The 21,140-nt window shown below is 41.1% G+C and overlaps 1 protein-coding gene across 2 annotated transcripts; it reads left to right on the top strand.

The window, feature by feature from the left end:
* Positions 1 to 320: 320 nt before the first annotated feature.
* On the top strand, positions 321 to 6,657 carry LOC311111279 (uncharacterized protein). 2 transcript variants are annotated; one of them, XR_014610764.1, is made up of 6 exons: positions 321 to 377; positions 1,623 to 1,681; positions 2,624 to 2,923; positions 3,088 to 3,147; positions 3,469 to 3,525; positions 5,469 to 6,657. XR_014610764.1 is itself a non-coding variant. In XM_084153994.1 (6 exons), the coding sequence occupies exons 1-6, from the start codon at positions 1,113 to 1,115 to the stop codon at positions 5,555 to 5,557; spliced, it is 579 nt and encodes a 192-aa protein (XP_084010120.1). In that variant the 5' UTR covers positions 1,026 to 1,112; the 3' UTR covers positions 5,558 to 6,649. The 2 variants fall into 2 exon arrangements, 1 of the variants encoding a protein (XP_084010120.1); XM_084153994.1 differs by lacking the exon at positions 321 to 377 and adding an exon at positions 1,026 to 1,126 and having other exon boundaries at positions 5,469 to 6,649.
* Positions 6,658 to 21,140: the final 14,483 nt, after the last annotated feature.

Here is a 21,140-nt window from a genome sequence, read left to right as displayed (position 1 = left end):
TTGCAACGCCAGGGTTGTGGTTTCGATTCCCACGGAGGCCAGTATGAAAAAAAATTTGGGGAAAATGTATGCATTCACTAACTGTTAGTCGCTCTGGATAAGAGCGTCTGCTAAATGACAAAAAAAATGTCCTGGATGGAAATGTTTTCTTTAAAAGTACAAGTAGTTGGCCCTGGGGACCCATCGAGCCTATCATTGGGGTTGGCCGCTTGGGTGTATCAGGATGGGCGGAAAATTATGCACTGATTAATGAACGGGTGCACAAAACGAACGCTCCCTGACACCGCCTACCACTAAACAACTTCCTCCAGTTTCCCGCCAGAGCAGTTCAGAAACAGCATGCAGTGAAGAAGTGCGGTGGTCTGGCAATGGCGTTGGTATGTAGACGTACTTATTTTAACTAAGCAAAATGTGAATAATGTTTATTTAAAGAGTTTGCTTCGTTTCATCATGATGGCTCAGTTTATTGAGCCAGATGTGAGATTACAAATAATATGCATGAGTTTAAGACTGATTTAGATAATAGCCAGCTAGCGTCAACTAGATAAACACTTCAGGTGACGCAAAAGCAAATACTAAGTCTAAACGGTTTCCCCTTTTTATCTGTGGCTAAAACCTGCCTGGCTGCACTGGGTTTTTAGCTGCTTTCTAGAAAGCACTATGTACTCACGTGAACAAGAATTTTCCCGCGCGGGATAAAAACTCATTATTGTAACTTTTAGCTAGACCCAATAAATATTGTGGCAGTTTTTGAAAAACCCGCTAGATGGTTTTGTTATAAAAATCGAATTAAGGTAGCTACTGCTCATACTCTGGAAACGTTCAGCTGTAGCTGGATGGTCTTAAATGTTGTTTACATGGATCCGCCTACATGGATCTTCGCTATTGGTAGAACTTTAGCGCGAATATTAAAAACAAGGAAGTGGTAGTCTGGGCCGTGGCGGGAACATGCCTTTCCCTCAGGCCGTGGTTGCCTCGCCCCGGCGGTGTTATGGTGTTCATATGTACTGTAGCTATATTGCATCATTGCTTCCAGCATACGTCTAGTGCTGTTGTTAGGTCTTAGATTTCCGAGACTAAAGTTCATATTCAGCTATAACTAGTTACAAAACATGCATTTCTGCAGGTGAGTCTAATGCTAGTTCGTCGATGTGGCATCAATTTTGACCGAAATCTACTGTTTAGTCAAAGTTAACTATTTACTTTTAATGCGACTTTGCTCTATCGCAAGCTAGCAAAGTCAACGCTAGCAACCCGCTCGGCTTAGCTACGGGATTTAAGCAAACTTTGATACGTCGCGTTATTTTCATTGACCGGCGTCTGTTATAATGTAGGTTAAGGTTAAAGCTGACGACATAGATCACTAGCTATAATATCTGTGTAACGTCAGCTAGTTTAGTAGTTAGTGGCCCATGATGATGTAGCGAAGTTAAATGCGAAGCCAGTGAGCAAATGGGCTAGATAGCTAGTTAGCTATTAATAGATGGCTAACTGTTAACGTTATATGGCTCTGGTAATGTTTCAAACAGGTGTGATTAACGTTATATTAATAATGGCCATCTCCTAACAGTCACTTGGTTAAATGAAAGTTTTTCGATAACAAGTTGTACATTTCTTCTTAGTTGGCTGAGTGTTGTCGCAGTCATCTGGTTCCTGCCTTCCAGCCAGTCGAAATCATCAGGTTGGTTTTAAATAATTATACCACTGGAATTGAGCATTTTCATAATATGAATGAAAATGTACTAGCTACACTACAACAACACAAAAAAAATTGTAAATAACTTTTGGTCATGTAGTGTATTTCTAGTTTTTTGTGGACATAGTTCGAGTGGATGTTTTTGTTCCCTCGCAAGTTTCTATTTGCACAGAAAGTGTCCTAGTTTGGGGAAAATGTGCAATGCAAAACACCTCAGTGGGAATCAGTTAAAATGGTGCACAGTACATGTATCTTCTGTATTTGTTAAATCATTTTGGGGTGAAATAAGGGTAGAGTTTCTGAGGTTTCCAAAACCGTATTGCACACTATTATTTATTATTAATGGTTAGACAGAGCGTCTGGACTGTTGTACACATTGGCTACGCTGTGGTCAACGGTTAGAATGAAAACCCAATGGCTGTATGGGTTCTCGAGAGCTAGTAAAGAGTCTAACTGGCTGTTTCACCAAAATGTTAATTTAATGCCCTGGTTACAATGGTTAGCTATTGTATGATCAGCTGTTACATCAAAAGCTCTTACATGGCTGCACTACAGCAGAGGATCCTCCAGCATAAATTTGAGTCAGTCAACATGACTGACAGGATTGAAGAAAAAATGCAATTGTCAATTTTTATCGGTCTCTTAGGGTACATTTTTACCAACATCGTTATAGCCTAAACATTTTTTTTTAAATGAATTATTGAAAAGAATCCTGACAGACACATCTTATTAGTCAATACATAACAATACTGCTTTACTTGATTTTGGTGTTCTGTAACAAGACTCGTCTTGTTGGCTGAGGGAAAGTGTATGTAGATCTTGAAAAGGAGCCTCTGGAGTAACATTATTTAATGTTCAATAATTTTAGCTGTGGCTGTAAAAAATAATGCGGTGAATAATCTGATGGTTTTTCTCCAAATTTTACAGTGCCACACCAGGATTTACTTCTTTGTATGGGGGAGTCCTTACACATAGAAATACCGGATGATGACCAATGTCCAGTGTCAAACTTCAGTGTACGCACCGAGAAAATTGGCGACGTGTTCGAGTATAGCAAGAAGCTGTCCGAGTTGAATGTGGATCCACGTTATCAGGACAGGATCCAGTTGAAGAATGACGCCAACGGCCGTGCTGTTGTAATTTGGAATGTATCCAAAGAAGATGAAAATCCACACTATTATGAGTACTGTGCTTGGCCTACCATTCTAAAGACATTTAAGATTACAAGTAAGAAGCCTCCTGTCCATCTTTTTTTGCATTGAAAGGATTAAGTGGAAGTACATGTGACAGTAGAGTGGTTTCTAAAGTTGCACTGTTGCTTAGCTGTACTAAAGGGATAAAACACCAGTTGATTTTGAATGAAGCTTATTTAGCTTATAATGTATTTTCAGGGAGTACTGAGAGTTCAATCACCACTGCAGCCCCTGAACCATCTACAACCACACCAGGAGGTATTATTGTCACCTGATCTTTAACCTGGAGGTAGATAAAGCAGGGTTTCCCAAACTCAAACTGGGGGACTCCAGGGGGTACATATTTTTCTTTTTCCCCCTAGCACTACATAGCTGGTTTTAAAATAATCAACTCCTCATCAAGCTTTGATTATTTGAATCAGCTGTGTATTGCTAGGGCCAAAACCAAAACGTGCACCCCTTGAGGTCCCAAGGACCAAGTTTGGGAAACGCTGAGATAAAGATAAACGTTTTTGTAGTGCAGAAATATTTGTTATTCAAGCATGACAACAGTGTATTTAGCTTATGATACATTTTCAGGTAGCACTGAGACTTCAACCATCACAGCAGCCCCCCAACCATCTTCAACCAAACCAGGTATAATCGTCTTCTGATCTTTTAAGTTGAAGTAGATTGTGAGATGTGTAGTGCAGTAATAGCAAATCTGGGTTCAAAAAAATCTATCAGGCACTTAATGAGCTTGTTTGTTGCAGTAGAACCAACAGAATTGTACCAAAAGTGAAAACCCTGCCAATCTGTAATTGAAAGGCCACATTTTAACCTCACAAAGACAGCTGTGCTGTGAAACAACGCACAGCAACATTCTAAATAATGGGAGCTCTGTTTGTATTTGACATCAAATACATTCCAAGTAATTTTTGGGGATCTGTCATGTAGAACTAGAAAGTAAAGTTGTGGAAATCTCAATGTAATTTATTTATTTTATCAGGAGCTAGAAGTGGGTCAGATCTGGTTTATATGCTAATACGTTTTGGAATGTGTATGATTGTGTATATGCCCACATCTGGCTCCTCTGGCCGTATTTAGTTTGACATTCAAGATACTTTTAAACTTTTTTGGCTTCTCTGCCTTTTGTCTAAGATCAAGTGTATCTGTTATAAAAAATCTGTTCCTGTCAGTTTAATATCTGATACGTCCCCTATCTGGGGACCATATATGAAATAGGTTTTTGGAACAGGGAGCTGGAATAGGGGCTTACTCCATTCACTCCACGCATCGACCTGGTATTGCAGTATCTCCAGGAAGGGAGCACCTCTGCTGTCTGCTGATGATCTTGTAGAGGGCAAGTCTGCCACTGGACTTCACCTCTTCCACGCTGTGTAGCACTCACTTTGGGGATGCCTCAGCAGCTCTGAGCGCCAGAAAGCTCACCACACTAAGTTCAGATACTAGCCAGTCGTCCTCTCTACGAGCCCTCTGCCTCAGCACTGCTGGATTCCACTATCTCCCATTCCTCTCACGCTTCAGGCGACTTCTCAAATTATGTTGTCAAAAGGTCAGGAATTGGCAGCCAGATGAAACCAAGAAGATGGTACTGTGTCCAGATGCATTTTTCAAACAAAAACACTAGCTAGCTAGCCAAGCCAAAAAGTGTTAACATGTCAGTCAATCTGCAAATCCGTGTCTCAAAACCCCCCAGATATATGCAATGAAAACACAATGTTATCAAAAACAAAAGAGCTAATTTAAAATAATTAAAAACAACAAATTATGTGAAAATGTACAGGAGCTCTGTTCTTAGGCCGCTACTACGACGCCATGGCAACTATAGATCATGTCCTAAACAACTTTCCAGTGCTGCGGGTGCATTACGTTGGTAAAAGTATAATTCGGTCAATTTTGGTGTCATTCACTCAAGTTTTGGACCACATGAAAGCTGCTGAGATTGCTTTCTTTCCTACAATGATTCAGAGAACATTAGCAATATAGAGCGCATGGAAATTTATAAATTAACCCCATGATGTCAATATATCTCCCCTGAAACCTGACTGCATGCACTACTTTATAAGATATTAATCACATTACCTTGCTTCAAAGTATACTAGCCAACATTTTATAACTGTGGGAATTAGGGCTTTTTTGTGTGCCTTTTATTTATTTTTAAGTATTGTAATATTTGCTGTGTTTTGTCAATGCTTTAGCACACCAGATTCTACTAAACAGCTGCACAATAGGACCTTGAAAAGCAGAATTTGGTGTTTGAGCAGGGCTGTAACAAAAGCCTGCATACCCATTACCTCATCAGATGGAGTGTTAGCCACATGTTTTATACAGTACAGTACATTGACTTTGAGGCATTTATTCACCATATTGCATATCTAATACCACAATAAGTATTATATCAAAGTCAATGTTAGTATCGTGACAACAATGCAGTAGTGCTATCAAGTCATTTTGTGTCATGAGAAATCATTACATAACATGGGTTTAATTGTATGGCAATTTGTGTTAATTTATATGTTAATGCTAGAACCTGGAAATAATCTAGTACTATAAGTTATTTTTTTCTGTCTCTGCAGGTCTATCTGTTGAACATCTTGCTTGGCTGGTACCAGTATGTCTAGGTGTAGTAGTAGTAGTAGTAGTAGTATGGGTCAGGAATCGTTAAAGCAAAAAGTTGAACGAAGAACCTCCCTCGGCCGAGCTCCAAGTTCTAAATCAAAATGCATCAATGGACAAAGCAAAACAGCAGAATGATGAAAATGATGTCTTTGTTACTAAGGCTGGCTAGACTATGATTTTGCCCTGTCTGCAGGCTTGCGATGAGTATTTCTAATCAATCAAAGTAAACTCGGGCATGTTTTTTGCTGGTCTGCTCCGGTGGAATCTTTTTGAACGTGCGTTTTATTTGCAATGCCTCATTCACTTCTATTGAGTGTTAGCTAGTGGGGACTAGCTAACACTTATTATTATATAGTTATTTGAAGTTTGTAGTGGCTGTTTAAAGAACTGAACCATGGATTACTGTTTCTCCTGGCCCAAAGACTACTGGCAGAGTGAGGAACCTGACAATAAGTTGTGTAAAATCCTAAACTATCCCTTTAAACCCTCAGCCTTACTGTACAACTACTGTACTTATGATTTTCTTCAACCTTTATAACTGTTGATCATTGTCAGCATTACATTCTATGTTCCCTGTTCAGGGAGACGTTTATACTGATGTGCACAATTTACTGTACTGTTATTATACTGTATCACGCCTTATACGAAAACCATGTATTTATATTGTACGATTACACCACTTATGATAGCCAACTTTCCAGCCATAATGAAATGCTACATTTGATCAGGTGACAAGGATATGAATGCCTTTTCAAAGCATGCTGTCTCATCCTCCATCAGACCTTTAGAGGTTCCTGAATGTCCTCTGAACCACTGTGTATAGATGTTATTTATGATAACATGTATTATAGAGGACTCCAAAGGACATACTGTGCAATGTTTGACTGACTGCTTTTAGTGTCTCAACTGTGAGTGGTCCACAATGTGTTTAAAAAAACAAATCTATTTTGTATTGTCAGCCAGTTGTGGAGTGACACTTTAATAAACTAACCTTTTGAATAATGTCTTATCTGATCTGGATCCAGGGTCTTTTTGTTATACAGTGCATTCGGAAAGTGTTCAGACCCCTTGACTATTTCCACATTTTGTTATGTTACAGCCTTTTTCTGAAATTGATTAAAGTAGTTTTTTCCTCATCAATACCCCATAATGACAAAGTGAAAACATGTTTTTAGAAATGTTTGCAAATGTGTGAAAAATGTACAACATAACTTATTTACATAAGTATTAAGACCCTTTGCTATGAGCCTCATAATTAAGCTCAGGTGCATCCTGTTTCCATTGATCATCCTTGAGATGTTTCTACAACTTGATTGGAGTCCACCTGTGGTAAATTCAATTGATTGGACATGATTTGGAAAGGCACACACCTGTCTATATAAGGTCCCACAGTTGACAGTGCATGTCAGAGCAAAAAGCAAGCAATGAGGTCGAAGGAATTGTCCGTAGAGCTCCGAGACACAAATCTGGGGAAGGGTACCAAAAAATGTCTCCAGCATTGAAGGTCCCCAAGAACACAGTGGCCTCCATCATTCTTAAATGGAAGAAGTTTGGAACCACCAAGACTCTTCCTAGAGCTGGCCGCCCGGCCAAACTGAGCAATCGGGGGAGAAGGGCCTTGGTCAGGGAGGTGACCAAGTACCCGTTGGTCACTCTGACAGAGCTCCAGAGTACCTCTGTGGAGATGAGAGAATCTTCAAGAAGAACAACCATCTATGCAGCACTCCACCAATCAGGTCTTTATGGTAGAGTGGCCAGACGGAAGCCACTCTTCAGTACAAGGCACATGACAGCCCGCTTGGAGTTTGCCAAAAGGCACCTAAAGGACTGACCATGAGAAACAAGATTATCTGGTCTGATGAAACCAAGATTTAACTCTTTGGCCTGAATGCCAAGCATCACGTCTGGAGGAAACCTGGTATCATCCCTACGGTGAATCTTGGTGGTGGCAGCATCATGCTGGGGGGATGTTTTTCAGTGGCAGGGACTGGGAGACTAGTCAGAAATCGAGGGAATGATGAACGGAGCAAAGTACAGACAGATCCTTGATGAAAACCTGCTTAGGACCTCAGACTGGGGTGAAGGTTCACCTTCCAACATGACAACGACCCTAAGCACACAGCCAAGACAACGCAGGAGTGGCTTCGGGACAGGTCTCTGAATGTCCTTGAGTGGCCCAGCCAGAGCCCGGACTTGAACCCGATCGAACATCTCTGGAGAGACCTGAACAGAGCTGTGCAGCGACACTCCCCATCCAGCTTGACAGAGCTTGAGAGGATCGGCAGAGAATAATGGGAGAAACTCCCCAAATGCACGTGTGCCAAGCTTGTAGCGTCATACCCAATTAGACTCGAGGCTGTAATCGCTGCCAAAGGTGCTTCAACAAAGTACTGAGTAAAGGGTCTGAATACATATGTAAATGTGATGTTTTTTTATATATTTTTATATACATTTGCAAAAATAAACAGTTTTTACTTTATTATGGGGTATTGTGTGTAGACTGATGAGGAAAAAATATAATTTAATCAATTTTAGAATAAGGCTGTAACAAAATGTGTAAAAATTATAGGGGTCTGAATACTTTCTGAATGCACTGTATAGAATATAACATAGCAGGTTGTTGAATTTCAGATTTTTAAAAAATATTTATAGTTGCAGATTTATGGTTAAGCCACTGCTTTTATGACAATTGGACCTTGTATGGAATGGAAGATATGACGTACATGATTTAAGATTGTATGGCTAAAATAATCTTGTTCAATACATTTCTATCTCCAATGCCCTGAACATTCTGCTCATGTAATCAATACTGGAATAACACAAATAAAATAAAAAGATGTGAAACAAATGTGGACACCTACTTAGATGTATGGAGAGACAGAAGTTTGGCCCAGTGTATCACAGGAGACTTTATAAAACACCAGAAATGTAAGTTTTACTGTCAGTATCTTTACATTTTATTCATGTTGGTCCTCCTCCATAATATATGCTCTCTCTTGGTCCTCTAGATGACAGACTTCAACCAAATTGTTCCAGAATCCTCATTTTGACAGGATCTACAATACAGTATAAGATAACAGCTATTCTTTTTTAATCCTCATGACATGTGGAAATAACACCAATACCTGTTTGACAGACAGTGAGGTTCACCACATAAGTATTTAAAAAAATACATTTCAGAAAGCTGATTCTGTGTGAAAATTATAATTATTGGGTGCAAATGATTTCTTAACAGGTCGTCAACAGAAGACGCAGAGAGCGGACCCCAGCACAGAGAACATGGGGGCTATGATCAAGGTGATAAACCATGACAACTTCATCCCAACAACAGTAGTAGAGAGCTGATCTGAAATGACAGAACATTCATAACACTTAAACTGTCATTTACAGCCTTCTTGGTGTGTGAATATAAAGATTTCATCAGATTTCATCATATTTATCACAACCAAAAAACAATCTTGAACATACTGTATTGAAAACAACCAAGTGCATATAACAGCTTGTGACAAATACATCAATCTTACATTTGTTTCTTCCAACTGTGTTTTGGTATAGATTTATAATTTAAATACATATCCTGAATTGACTGAGGTTAAACTTTATTGACCAGGTGGACATTTTTAGAACGCTCCCCAATGTAAAACCACAGGTATGCAGTCATAATGCAGAGTTTACTCACCACCACTGATAAGGGACAGCTTCGTCCCACTTCCGATCTTAAATATGTTAGCCCTCTGCTCAGCACAGTAGTACAGACCCACGTCGCTCTCTGAGATGTTCAGTATGCTCAGATTGCTTCTGAACAGGGCTGTGTCATACACTGACTCGAAACAGACATCAAACTTTTTGTTGAGGCTCAAAGGTATATTCGTCTTCATAGTGATGGCCACTAAAAGAGTGGCATCAGGACGAAGAACAAACCACATGATCTCGTACTCCAGGGTGATGTCACAGCCAAGGGTGACCGTGTCCCCTGGTTTCACTAGAATCTCATTTTGACCCGCTCCAAAAGCCTCCCAGAGCATGGAACCTTTCATAAAAACATAGACCATATTATTGACTAAGGCTAGACTATTTAAATAAAATGTTCATAACACATTTACATTTTTTAAACCAAATTAACAGAGAGTGCTTAAACCTAATCAAATATAAACAATGTATCTCCCAAGTGGATAAAATACATTTCAACTCACAGCATAGAATTGTTAGAGCTGTTCTTTTGTTCATTGTTTCCTGTCAGTTACTGAAAGAAGGATATGAATGCATTGACAAGTTCTTTTTTTTCTTCTGTGGGTAGCAAGTCCACCTACCACAGGTACAGGAAATAAAGAGGGCCACCGAGAGCCAGTCAAGCAAAGGTTTAAACTGTATCAGAACGTAAAAAAAAAAAAACTGCTCTCAAGTTTGCAAGATTCCTCCATTAAATGTTACTTTTTTGCAAGTACACTGTGATAGTTAAAGTTTAACTATCATTTAAATTGGAGTCAAAACGTTTAGGAACAGTAAATCTAAGCCCTGTTCTGAGAAATACATTCTAAATGTGTTTTTCTGATTGGCTGACATGTCTAGGGGTAAACATTTTAGAAAATGGTTATTGTGCTCCACCACACCCCCAACACACTTTCATTTCATGTTTAAGTCTGAGTAGAAGCTTTTCTGTAAGTGAGAACTGGGAGGCTGTTCCTGTTACAACGCATGATGAGGACCATGATGATTCTCATTATCAAAAGTGAGTATTGTCTATGAAAATCAAATAATGAATAAATGAGACAAATAGTTTGACAATTTAGAATAAAAGCACTTTATATATTTAGTTCCACCATTTGGAAAAATCTGTAACACTTTACAGTGCCCTTATTACTGTGTAATTATACCTGTACGTGCAGATTAACAAGTATTGTAATTTCTCATTGTTACACTGTATTTACACTAATTTACAGCAGTAACCTACCCTACAGTGTAATGAGTAATTGCAATACTTAAATTGTACTTACAGGACTAATTACACAGTAATAAGAGCATTATAAAGTGTTATAAAAAAATCGTACCGTAAGTATTTGTTAACAAAGACCTACATACAGTATAGAGAGGAAGCTAGCCCAACATGGGGGACCACGATGGTAAAAACTGCTCTCTCTCTCTCTCTCTCTCTCTCTCTCTCTCTCTCTCTCTCTCTCTCTCTCTCTCTCTCTCTCTCTCTCTCTCTCTCTCTCTCTCTCTCTCTCTCTCTCTCTATATATATATATATATATATATATACAGTGGGGAGAACAAGTATTTGATACACTGACGATTTTGCAGGTTTTCCTACTTACAAAGCATGTAGAGGTCTTTAATTTTTATCATAGGTACACTTCAACTTCAACAAAATCCAGAAAATCACATTGTATGATTTTTAAGTAATTCATTTGCATTTTATTGCATGACATAAGTATTTGATCACCTACCAACCAGTAAGAATTCCGGCTCTCACAGACCTGTTAGTTTTTCTTTAAGAAGCCCTCCTGTTCTCCACTCATTACCTGTATTAACTTCACCTGTTTGAACTCGTTACTTGTATAAAAGACACCTGTCCACACACTCAATCAAACAGACTCCAACCTCTCCACAATGGCCAAGACCAGAAAGCTGTGTAAGGACATCAGGGATAAAATTGTAGACCTGCACAAGGCTGGGATGGGCTACAGGACAATGGGCAAGAAGCTTGGTGAGAAGGCAACAACTGTTGGCGCAATTATTAGAAAATGGAAGAAGTTCAAGATGACGGTCAATCATCCTCGGTCTGGGGCTCCATGCAAGATCTCACCTCGTGGGGCATCAATGATCATGAGGAAGGTGAGGGATCAGCCCAGAACTACACGGCAGGACCTGGTCAATGACCTGAAGAGAGCTGGGACCACAGTCTCAAAGAAAACCATTAGTAACACACTACGCCGTCATGGATTAAAATCCTGCAGCGCACGCAAGGTCCCCCTGCTCAAGCCAGCGCATGTCCAGGCCTGTCTGAAGTTTGCCAATGACCATCTGGATGATCCAGAGGAGGAATGGGAGAAGGTCATGTGGTCTGATGAGACAAAAATAGAGCTTTTTGGTCTAAACTCCACTCGCCGTGTTTGGAGGAAGAAGAAGGATGAGTACAACCCCAAGAACACCATCCCAACCGTGAAGCATGGAGGTGGAAACATCATTCTTTGGGGATGCTTTTCTGCAAAGGGGACAGGACGACTGCACCGTATTGAGGGGAGGATGGATGGGGCCATGTATCGCGAGATCTTGGCCAACAACCTCCTTCCCTCAGTAAGAGCATTGAAGATGGGTCATGGCTGGGTCTTCCAGCATGACAACGACCTGAAACACACAGCCAGGGCAACTAAGGAGTGGCTCCGTAAGAAGCATTTCAAGGTCCTGGAGTAGCCTAGCCAGTCTCCAGACCTGAACCGAATAGAAAATATTTGGAGGGAGCTGAAAGTCCGTATTGCCCAGTGACAGCCCCGAAACCTGAAGGATCTGGAGAAGGTCTGTATGGAGGAGTGGGCCAAAATCCCTGCTGCAGTGTGTGCAAACCTGGTCAAGACCTACAGGAAACGTATGATCTCTGTAATTGCAAACAAAGGTTTCAGTACCAAATATTAAGTTCTGCTTTTCTGATGTATCAAATACTTATGTCATGCAATAAAATGCAAATTAATTACTTAAAAATCATACAATGTGATTTTCTGGATTTTTTTTTTAGATTCCGTCTCTCACAGTTGAAGTGTACCTATGATAAAAACTACAGACCTCTACATGCTTTGTAAGTAGGAAAATCGGCAGTGTATCAAATACTTGTTCTCCCCACTGTATATGGATGGATATTTTCATCACTCAAATCCAAATAGCTGGAGTATAGAGCCACATGAATTTTCTGTCAGTGTTTGGTCAATGATGTAATAACATTCCCTATAAAGCGGACACGCCCCATGCTAAAACATGCTCTTCCTTTTCCAGGTGCTTTACTCTGGGTGCTGGTTACAGCTGGTGCCACTGTCAAACAGGTGACACTTGGGGGCACCATCAATCTAGAATGTGATATCAAGGTGAAATACGACATCATATGGTTTGTTCTGCATCCCAATACCACACTGTCGCTGGCCGCCTTTACCTTTGTAAAACAGGATAAGAGTCTAAGATCCACCGCCCATTTTGGTGGCCGCTTTGTGCCTGTATATAACAAAGCTGTGCCAACTGTTGACCTGACCATATGGAACCTAACAGACAGTGACCAGGGCCTGTATTACTGTGGAATGTGGATAGATGATGTCTTTGAGATTGGGAATGGGACTCAGCTCACCTTTACAGGTGAGTAGTTTCCACATCACCATCTGGTTCTTTACCATGTAAAAAGTATGAAACGTTAGAATAGTGTTTGTTTTAGTGTGATCAGATAAGAGTTCCCATGATTATGTGATTTGTTTTGTCCAACATTGCGATTCACAGTAGTATCTCTGAGCGGTTGTAACGTCTGCATCTTTGTAGTGACTGGGTGTATTGATATACCATCCAAAGTGTAATTAATAACTTCACCATGCTCAAAGGGATATTCAATGTCTGCCCTTTTTTTTAACCCACCTACCAATAGGCATCCTTCTTTGTGAGGCATTGGAAAACCTCCCTGGTCTTTGTGTTTGAATCTATGTTTGAAATTCACTGCTCGACTGAGGGACCTTACAGATAATTGTGTGTGTGGGGTACAGAGATGGGGTAGTCATTCAATAATCATGTTAAACACTACACTTTTAGAAAAAAGGGTTCCAAAAGGGTTATTTGGCTGTCCCCACAGGAGAACCCTCTGTGAAAAGGGTTCTACATGGAACTCAAAAGGGTTCTACTTGGAACCAATAAGGGTTCTAAATTTTGAAAAACATAATTCCACTTTGACATAATGGGGTATTGTGTGTAGGCCAGTGACAAAAAACTCAAATTAATCCATTTTAAATTCAGCTGTAACTCAACAAAATGATGGAAAAAGTAAAGGGGTGTGAATACTTTCTGAAGGCACTGTCAATGTTGTGGTCCACTTACTGTTGTTTTAGTGTGATCTGATAGGAGTTCCCATAATTTAGTGATTTATTTTGTCCAACATGTTGTGATCCACAGTAGGGAGCTGGTAAGGACCTAGATGTTATGGTCCACTAACTGACTCTGTCTAATACATGGTTTGTGTTTTCAGATCAGGGTTCTACTGTGGTTGGGGTAGATCTACCATGGTTCGTCACTCTGATCTTCACCCCCATAATTTCAGTGTTTGGATCCTCTCTCTGTATCCGATACATGCTTTAAAGGCAGCTGATAAACTGTCTGTTTTTCCATACCTTCTGTGTAATTTTTTCTCCAGAATTTGTTCAGTTTACCACAGCCTGTGTTCTCTGAACTTTAGTGGAAAAAACACTGTGGTTCAGTAGTCGGTCTCTCTGTCGTCCATCTCTCTGTTTCCAAAGAATTCAGCTCATTCAAGAGGTGTAAAGTCTAAGCCACATGTAAAAGGTGTGAATCTGACTCTGTGGTAGGCGGTATGCGCTACTCTCCTTTACTTTATTATGTACTTTACCTGTCAACCAAATGCACTTATATTGGCTGGAGACATAGACGTTCACTGTGCCATTTGACGGGCCCTTTTTAATCATAATCACCAGATAATGTATGCGTCAGTGTTCTTACCTGACTTACTTTTAGCTGATACACGCCTGCCATCTAGTGGACATAAATATAATGGTGGTGACTGAGGCCGGAGATAATATATGTCGCATCTTGTATCATTCTGTAGGCCTAACATATATGGTTTCTCATTATAAGTGCTCCTCTCCTGTTATAAAAACCAGAACAATTGTAATTGTAATATATCTCGTTAAAAAAAACTTCTAGTTACAGTAATAATGGGTTGACATCATTAGTTGAACTGCTTTGTAAAGTTGAATGATTGACTGGTAATGAAATTAACTTAGTTTTTTAATGAATGATGTAATGAACAATCACCATTAAAGTGGACATGAAAGCAACATTTAAAATGCGCAATTGTCTTCATTACAACAACTGAAGCATTACACTTATTCAATTACCCATATTCAAGCTTTCAATGATGGTTGTATTACTCAATAAAAAAACAGTTAATAGCAAAATATGGTTCTATTATCTGACAGAGAGAGACTAAATATGTAGAAATACTGCATGTATTTGTAGTTAAGAATTAAAGGGATAGTTCACCCAAATTACAAAATTACTCATGTTTCCTTTCCCTGAAACAGTCTCTGGACAAAGAGAGACTGTGATCCACACTTTGGGTTTGTTTCTCTGTCACCAACCACTAACTTTAGCGTTTGAATTTCTAATCAAAACCAATGGAAGTCAATGTACCCGCCTCTATTATGAACTCCACCTACACAAAGTAGTTGATTGGGGGTTGGAACAGTTTGGAAATAAACATTTTCAAAGTACTCTCCTCCCTTTACTAACGAATGTGAGAAAGCTGGAAGTTGAGGATACAAGCTAGACAGCTAACACGGGTTAGTAGATCAAACATCTACTTTGTTTTTTGATTAATGGCACCAACTGAAAACAAACCTTGATTCAAAAACGAATGGAAATAATTTCTAATACTTTATCTTTGCTTGATTGAGTTTGCGTATTGCGATGTAACCAATAGAAAAGACCAAACAGTGCAAACCTCACCCACCTGGCGCTCCAGGCAGGCTTCATCAAACGCTCAAAGTATTTGAAAGAACCATATGTCTATGATTTGAACCCAGGTCTGACTGAAAACACTGAAAAGGTCTAATGGTTTTAGAGTTTATTTATGTTCCAGGGAGAGATATGGTTGGCTTACGTAACATCACCAAACCTGCTCTAATGTTTACCAGATAGTACAGTCTACACATGTACAGATACAGCATTTGGTTCAAACCTCAGCCCCGCCCCACACTGGTTCAGCATGTGTGATCTGTGAAACCTCCCTTGTTCAGGACAGGAGAGTCAGGACACTGAACCGACTGTGGCCTGCTCCTCATCTAAGGCCCAGTGGCTGAGCTGACGTCAGAGTTGGGACTCTGTCTCTGAGCCTCTCCTGTGGGACCAGACTCGTCTGGGTGTGTACGGCCATGCCAGTCCCTCTATGGCAAACAGGCCTGCTAGCTGCCAACACCGCCTGTTGCTAGTATGGGCTATGTGGGGTCACAGTGGACCTCTATGCTGCTTATGAAAAGGGCATTTTATAAACAGCAAGGTCAACAACTTGCGCTAACAAGGCTCCTCTTTGACCAAGCCGAAGATGCAGAGAGAGAGAGAGAGAGCACACCCTCTTGCTCAAACACCAGTGGTACGCAATGAAAATCTCCACTCACTCTTTTCCGGACTCTTAACAAAGTCCAAAAAGGTTTTCGAATAAGATAGGAGTGTTGATCTGAAATGTCAAATAAATGCCCCACTAGTATGCTAGATCTGGCCAACAGTGACTTGATCAAAAACATGACTAACACAAATGTGTTTTATAAACTGGTGCTGTAGACAGATGGACTCCATGATAGAAAGGAGAGGCAGAGGTATGTTTGTTGCCAGGCCCTGGTACGTATAACTCACCTTCCCTAGCACTTCTCACCCCCTCCAACCCTCTATTCACAAAGAGCCTCTGTTATCAGCCCCTTCAGTGGTCCCACCGTGGCCCAACGCCACACATATGTTTTCTATTTGCCCTCACCAGGGATGTTACACTCTCTGACACAGTGGGCCAGGCCAGGGGTGTTACACACTGTGACACAGTGGGTCAGGCCAGGACAAGGAAGCTCATTATAGATGCAGTTCCCATCGCCACGCTCCCCTCCATGTCTCTGATTGGTTGGTTGATTTCTCCAGACTCTGCATAGTCCCTGGGTACCACTGGCTGGCTTACTGTGTTCTCTGTGGAAACCTATCAGTCAGCTAACTGGCAGAGATGGTGCCCACCATTGGATTTCAAAGACTGGAACTGGCTGGCTGTATTTCTGCTATCTACTGTTCACATCCCACTGTGGTAGTTGGAGAATACAACAGCTCTTAAGAGTGTGTGAGTTCCCACCAAATGTAATCTGAGCTGTCCAGTTGATGAATGCAGACACTAGCAGTAGACTACACCCCCTTACCTTATCCAGTGGGTATCTCAGGGGTGGAGGAAGTGACGTTCAATGCTTGAAAAGCAGGAACAAACTTCATGAGTAACAGACACAACCACCAACAGATAAGACAGCCAAAAGGGCTTTTTATTCTTCCCTCTCAACTTTCATGGGACCAGTCAAATGTTTGTTTCTGTCAAAAAAGGGAAGATTAGAAATATATGGGTGTAAAACCCAACTCCCTCTAATCTAACCCTTGACTACGACAATAAGGGTTCATCTAACTAGATAAAGTTCTATTTCATGAATTTTTGTTCTATGGTTCTATCACCATAGCGCAAGGAAATGGGTTGTGGGAGTGATTTCTGTTAGCATTGCCATGACAAAGGCAAGAAACCTTTTAAGGGATACATCCACCACTCACAATACCCCAATTCAACCACTTGTTATAGTTTGCTCGGCATGGCCCAGTTTTTCGTGGCCCTTGGCTAACACATACAACATGTTACCTATCCGACCCGGAACAAAGAGGCATTTACATTGGTTATCCTTGATAATCTTCTCTGGCTACACAGAGAGATGGGGCTGACAGGCCTGTGTTTTTATTATTTGGCCCTGGAGCCCAGAGGAAGTCTTCATCAGGGGTCCCATGTCATCGAGACCACTGCAGTTCCTGTGCAGAGCCAGTCTGAGCTTCTGAAGTTTCCAACACAGAGCTCTTAAGATGGAGGAAAGGGTCTGCGATGGTTATGGGATTCCATCCATCACAGCCAATCATCCCCATTGAAAGCATAGCAGCACCTCAGGCATAAATATACCATTACAGATCCCCAGGCCATAGTCAAGTTTAGGGGGGCCGATCGGCCAATACTGGGGCTTGGTGTGACAAGTTCCTTTCTGTTTCAATGGATGCCTTTGTTGCTCATCAGGTGAAGTCATATGGCAACCCTGCATAAGGAGAGGAAGAGATGGAGGGGAAGGAAGGGTTCTGGGGTTCATTAATAATCACCTCCTTGAAGGGATAGTGGACGTTTTTGTAGTTTAAGCTTATTTTTGACTTCCCTTGTGTGTGGTTGTTCCTCCAAACCGTTTTAAAATTAGTTTGCTGGTTAATAGCAAAGTCCAGAATCTCCTGGCTAGCATTTTGGGATTATGTAGCCATCTTAATGGAAACGGATTGTATCAGTTAGTGGTGCATTTAAAAGCATGAGGAAAAAGCTCTGTGTTCTGCAGCATTGATTGGTATTGGATTTGGTTCACCTTATTTTTGTCCTCAGGTGCAAAGGTATTTTAGAAGAGAACTCAGTTCTTAAGTTGTTTAACACTGAGTGATCATGCACCATTGGACCCGATTTATTGTGTTTTGGTGTTGGAGGACATATAAAACAAACTCACAAGGCTTCTTTCAGTCACAAGGCTTCTTTCAGAGGATGAGAGCACTGTGCATTGCAGCACCACACATGTAGGTATGTGAGAAATGCTGTGGTTAACGACTCCAGGGGTCTTGTAAAGGTGGGCTGGTCGGTAGGTGGACATGGGACTTTATCAGCTGCTCTGAGAGAAGAAAGTCAGGTCTGTGCTCCGGCATAAGGAAACAGTGTTCCGTCAATGAACGCCTCTCTGAGCAACTTCGCAAAGAACACAGGTAGGCAAACACAAGTAAGCATGCACACACGTACTGACGTACTCATGTACCATTTTATCTCAATGGCATGCATCATACACATGCACACGTCACACACATACACACACACACACAGAGAGTTTTTTATTGCTATCCTTGTGGGGACCAAATAATTGATTCCCATCCAAAATCCTATTTTCCCTAACCCCTAACCCTAAATCTAACCCTAACCTTAACCCTTAACCCTTAACCTAACTATAACCCTAACCTTAACCCTCAGCCTAACCTTAACCCCTAAGCCTAAACCTATACTTAACCCTAACTCCTAACCCTAACCTCTAACCTTAATTCTAACCCTAACCCTAATTGTAACCCTAAACCTAAACCTAACCCCTAAGCCTAAAATAGCATTTTTCCTCGTGGGGACCGGCAAAATGTCCCTACTTGTCCGAATGATCCTACTATCCTTGTGAGGACTTCTGGTACCACAAGGGTAGTTAAACAAAAACACTCACACACACACCAACCTGATTGGCACGCCATGGTATACTGATTGACCCATCATGAACCATGATAATTACTTAAAGTTTGCATAGTGTTACTGTAAAACATGCCCAACCTTCCGGCATGTTCCTCCTATAAATACAAGTGCAGTCCAAAATCAACTCCCTGAAAGTGGCACTTCATACAATTATTTGCTTTTCCTTTTCCCCCTGATCACATTAAACCTCTGTATCCCCTAACCCTGAAGTCTCCAACCAGAGGGTGGCAATAGTCATGTCTGAGCCCCACAACACAAAGGCCCCAGAGACTTGGTGAACATTACAACACATTAGTTCTCACTGTTTGATGGTTTTTGTTCTGTATCACTTGATTTAAGTATTATTTAAGTTGGATAATTTGATGCAAAAATTTAGTCCGCTTCGAGTCTCACATTTTCATATACAACAGTCGAAGTGAGTGTTGCCCACTAAGGCCAAGCTTATTCTGGAAAATCATAAAGATCCTTCAACATCCTTAATTAGCTCTTTATCAATTTCATCGTGTATACAAAAATCTCCCGGGAGACTCGGCCAAACAGTGAGGGTTGGCAGCCCTATAGTCCATGACCAAGTGACCAGGAACAGTATGTATCAAGTGTCTGATCTAGGATCAGGTCCCCCCTGCCCATGTAATCTTATTCATTATGATATAAAAGGCTAAACTGATCCTTAATCAGCACTCCTACTCATAGGCTGCGTTTAAACAGGCAGCCCAATTCTGATATTTCTTTCCCAATAATTGGTATTTTGACCAATCACATCAAATCTTTTCACATCAGATATTTTTCAGAGCTGATCTGATTGGTCAAAAGACCAAATAGTGGAAAACAGAAATGAGCTGCCTGTGTAAACGCAGCCTTATTCGCTTGTTAAATATGGCCCCAGAACTCCAGTCTAAGTCATAGTTCTGTCTGAGTCCTGGACCTGAGTCTTACAACAACACTACTAACAGCTAATGAGCTGAGTGAAAAGTCCTGCTACAGTAAATGGGAACCATTGAGAGGAAGCTAACGCCAGGAGCCCTGAGTTCTACCCTGGAACCTAGCGAGACGTGTGCACACAGTGTTCACCATTCAACTGGAATCAAAATAAATACACAGCGCTTTCAACAAAAGAAGCACTGAAGGTTTTATAACAGAGCTTTTCTTTGGGAGTCAGCCTCCCTCTCCAGCACACTTCACAGTGTTTAACCCCTAACAGATTAGATCTGCCTTGATGTCCCCTTGGACTTCCTGATATGATGGCTAATGCAATACCCTCCAATAGAGGGTATAGTAACTTGTGGTCAGTGGAAAATGTGGGCCCCATTGTGAAAAGCAGACAAGTGATCAACTGTACTGAGTGTATCTCCCTGACACCAGTTACACAGCAGATGAAGACATTCACTATCAAAAGGAATGGGAAAATAATCCAAACATCAACATACTATAAAGCATGTAGTGACAGTGGTTCTACATGCAGCTTTGCAGCAGACATAGCTCAGAGGCCTTGGCTACACTCATAATAAGCCCATTCATTTCAATGTGAGTGTAAAACACCCTCTTCTCCCCTCTGAAGCTGCAGTAGAAGACCTAGCTGTAAGAGGCTGTGTCAGTGCACCAGTGTGGAAGGGAAATGGGACACACTCAGCCAATAACAGGGGTTGTAACAGCTGTAATAGACCCCTTCGACCTCCTCCTCTTGCAAAGACCCATCCGGGTCAAAGTACCAATGTGACTGATTGGGTTTGAGCCCGGGTCTCCTGCACGCCAGGATGAGGCCAGTGGAGAATGATTTACTGTACTCCCTGTACCAGAAGGGCTTGTGAGGGCGCTTTGTGTGTTCTTCTCCCCTGCTCAGCAAGGCTGCCTGGTGCCTCTGAAGAATGTGGTCTTTTGCAGTGAAAAAAGCTTCTGAATGAGGGGAAATGTCCATTGGTCCCAAAGAGTTTCATCTGAAGCTGTTACGTCAATCAACTCTGTGTCAATTCTGTTACACCAGTTCCTCTATCTGTCTATCTGATCAGTGACTGACTCTATGACTGATTCTGCAGATAGTAACAGATAGGAGACCTGTTCTGTCAGGGCCTGGGGTAAATATCATGTTTAGGATTTTCTTTCACTACTATAGTATGGGGTATACACTTAGAAAAAAGGGTTCCAAAAGAGTTATTCGGCTGTCCCCATAAGAGCACCATTTGGTTCCATGTAGAACCCTCTGTGGAAAGGGTTCTACCTGGAACCCAAAAAGGTTCTACCTGGAACCAAAAAGGGTTCTTCAAAGGTTTATCCTATGGGGACAGCCGAAAAACCCTTTTAGGTTCAAGATAGCACCTTTTGTTCTAAGAGTGTAGGGCGTTGACCTGAT

The sequence above is a fragment of the Coregonus lavaretus genome (assembly GCF_964263955.1).
Source record: "Coregonus lavaretus genome assembly, chromosome: 37".
NCBI lineage: Eukaryota > Metazoa > Chordata > Actinopteri > Salmoniformes > Salmonidae > Coregonus > Coregonus lavaretus.
Note: the sequence above shows the minus strand (reverse complement) of the source record. Positions and strands in the feature narration are given on the sequence as shown.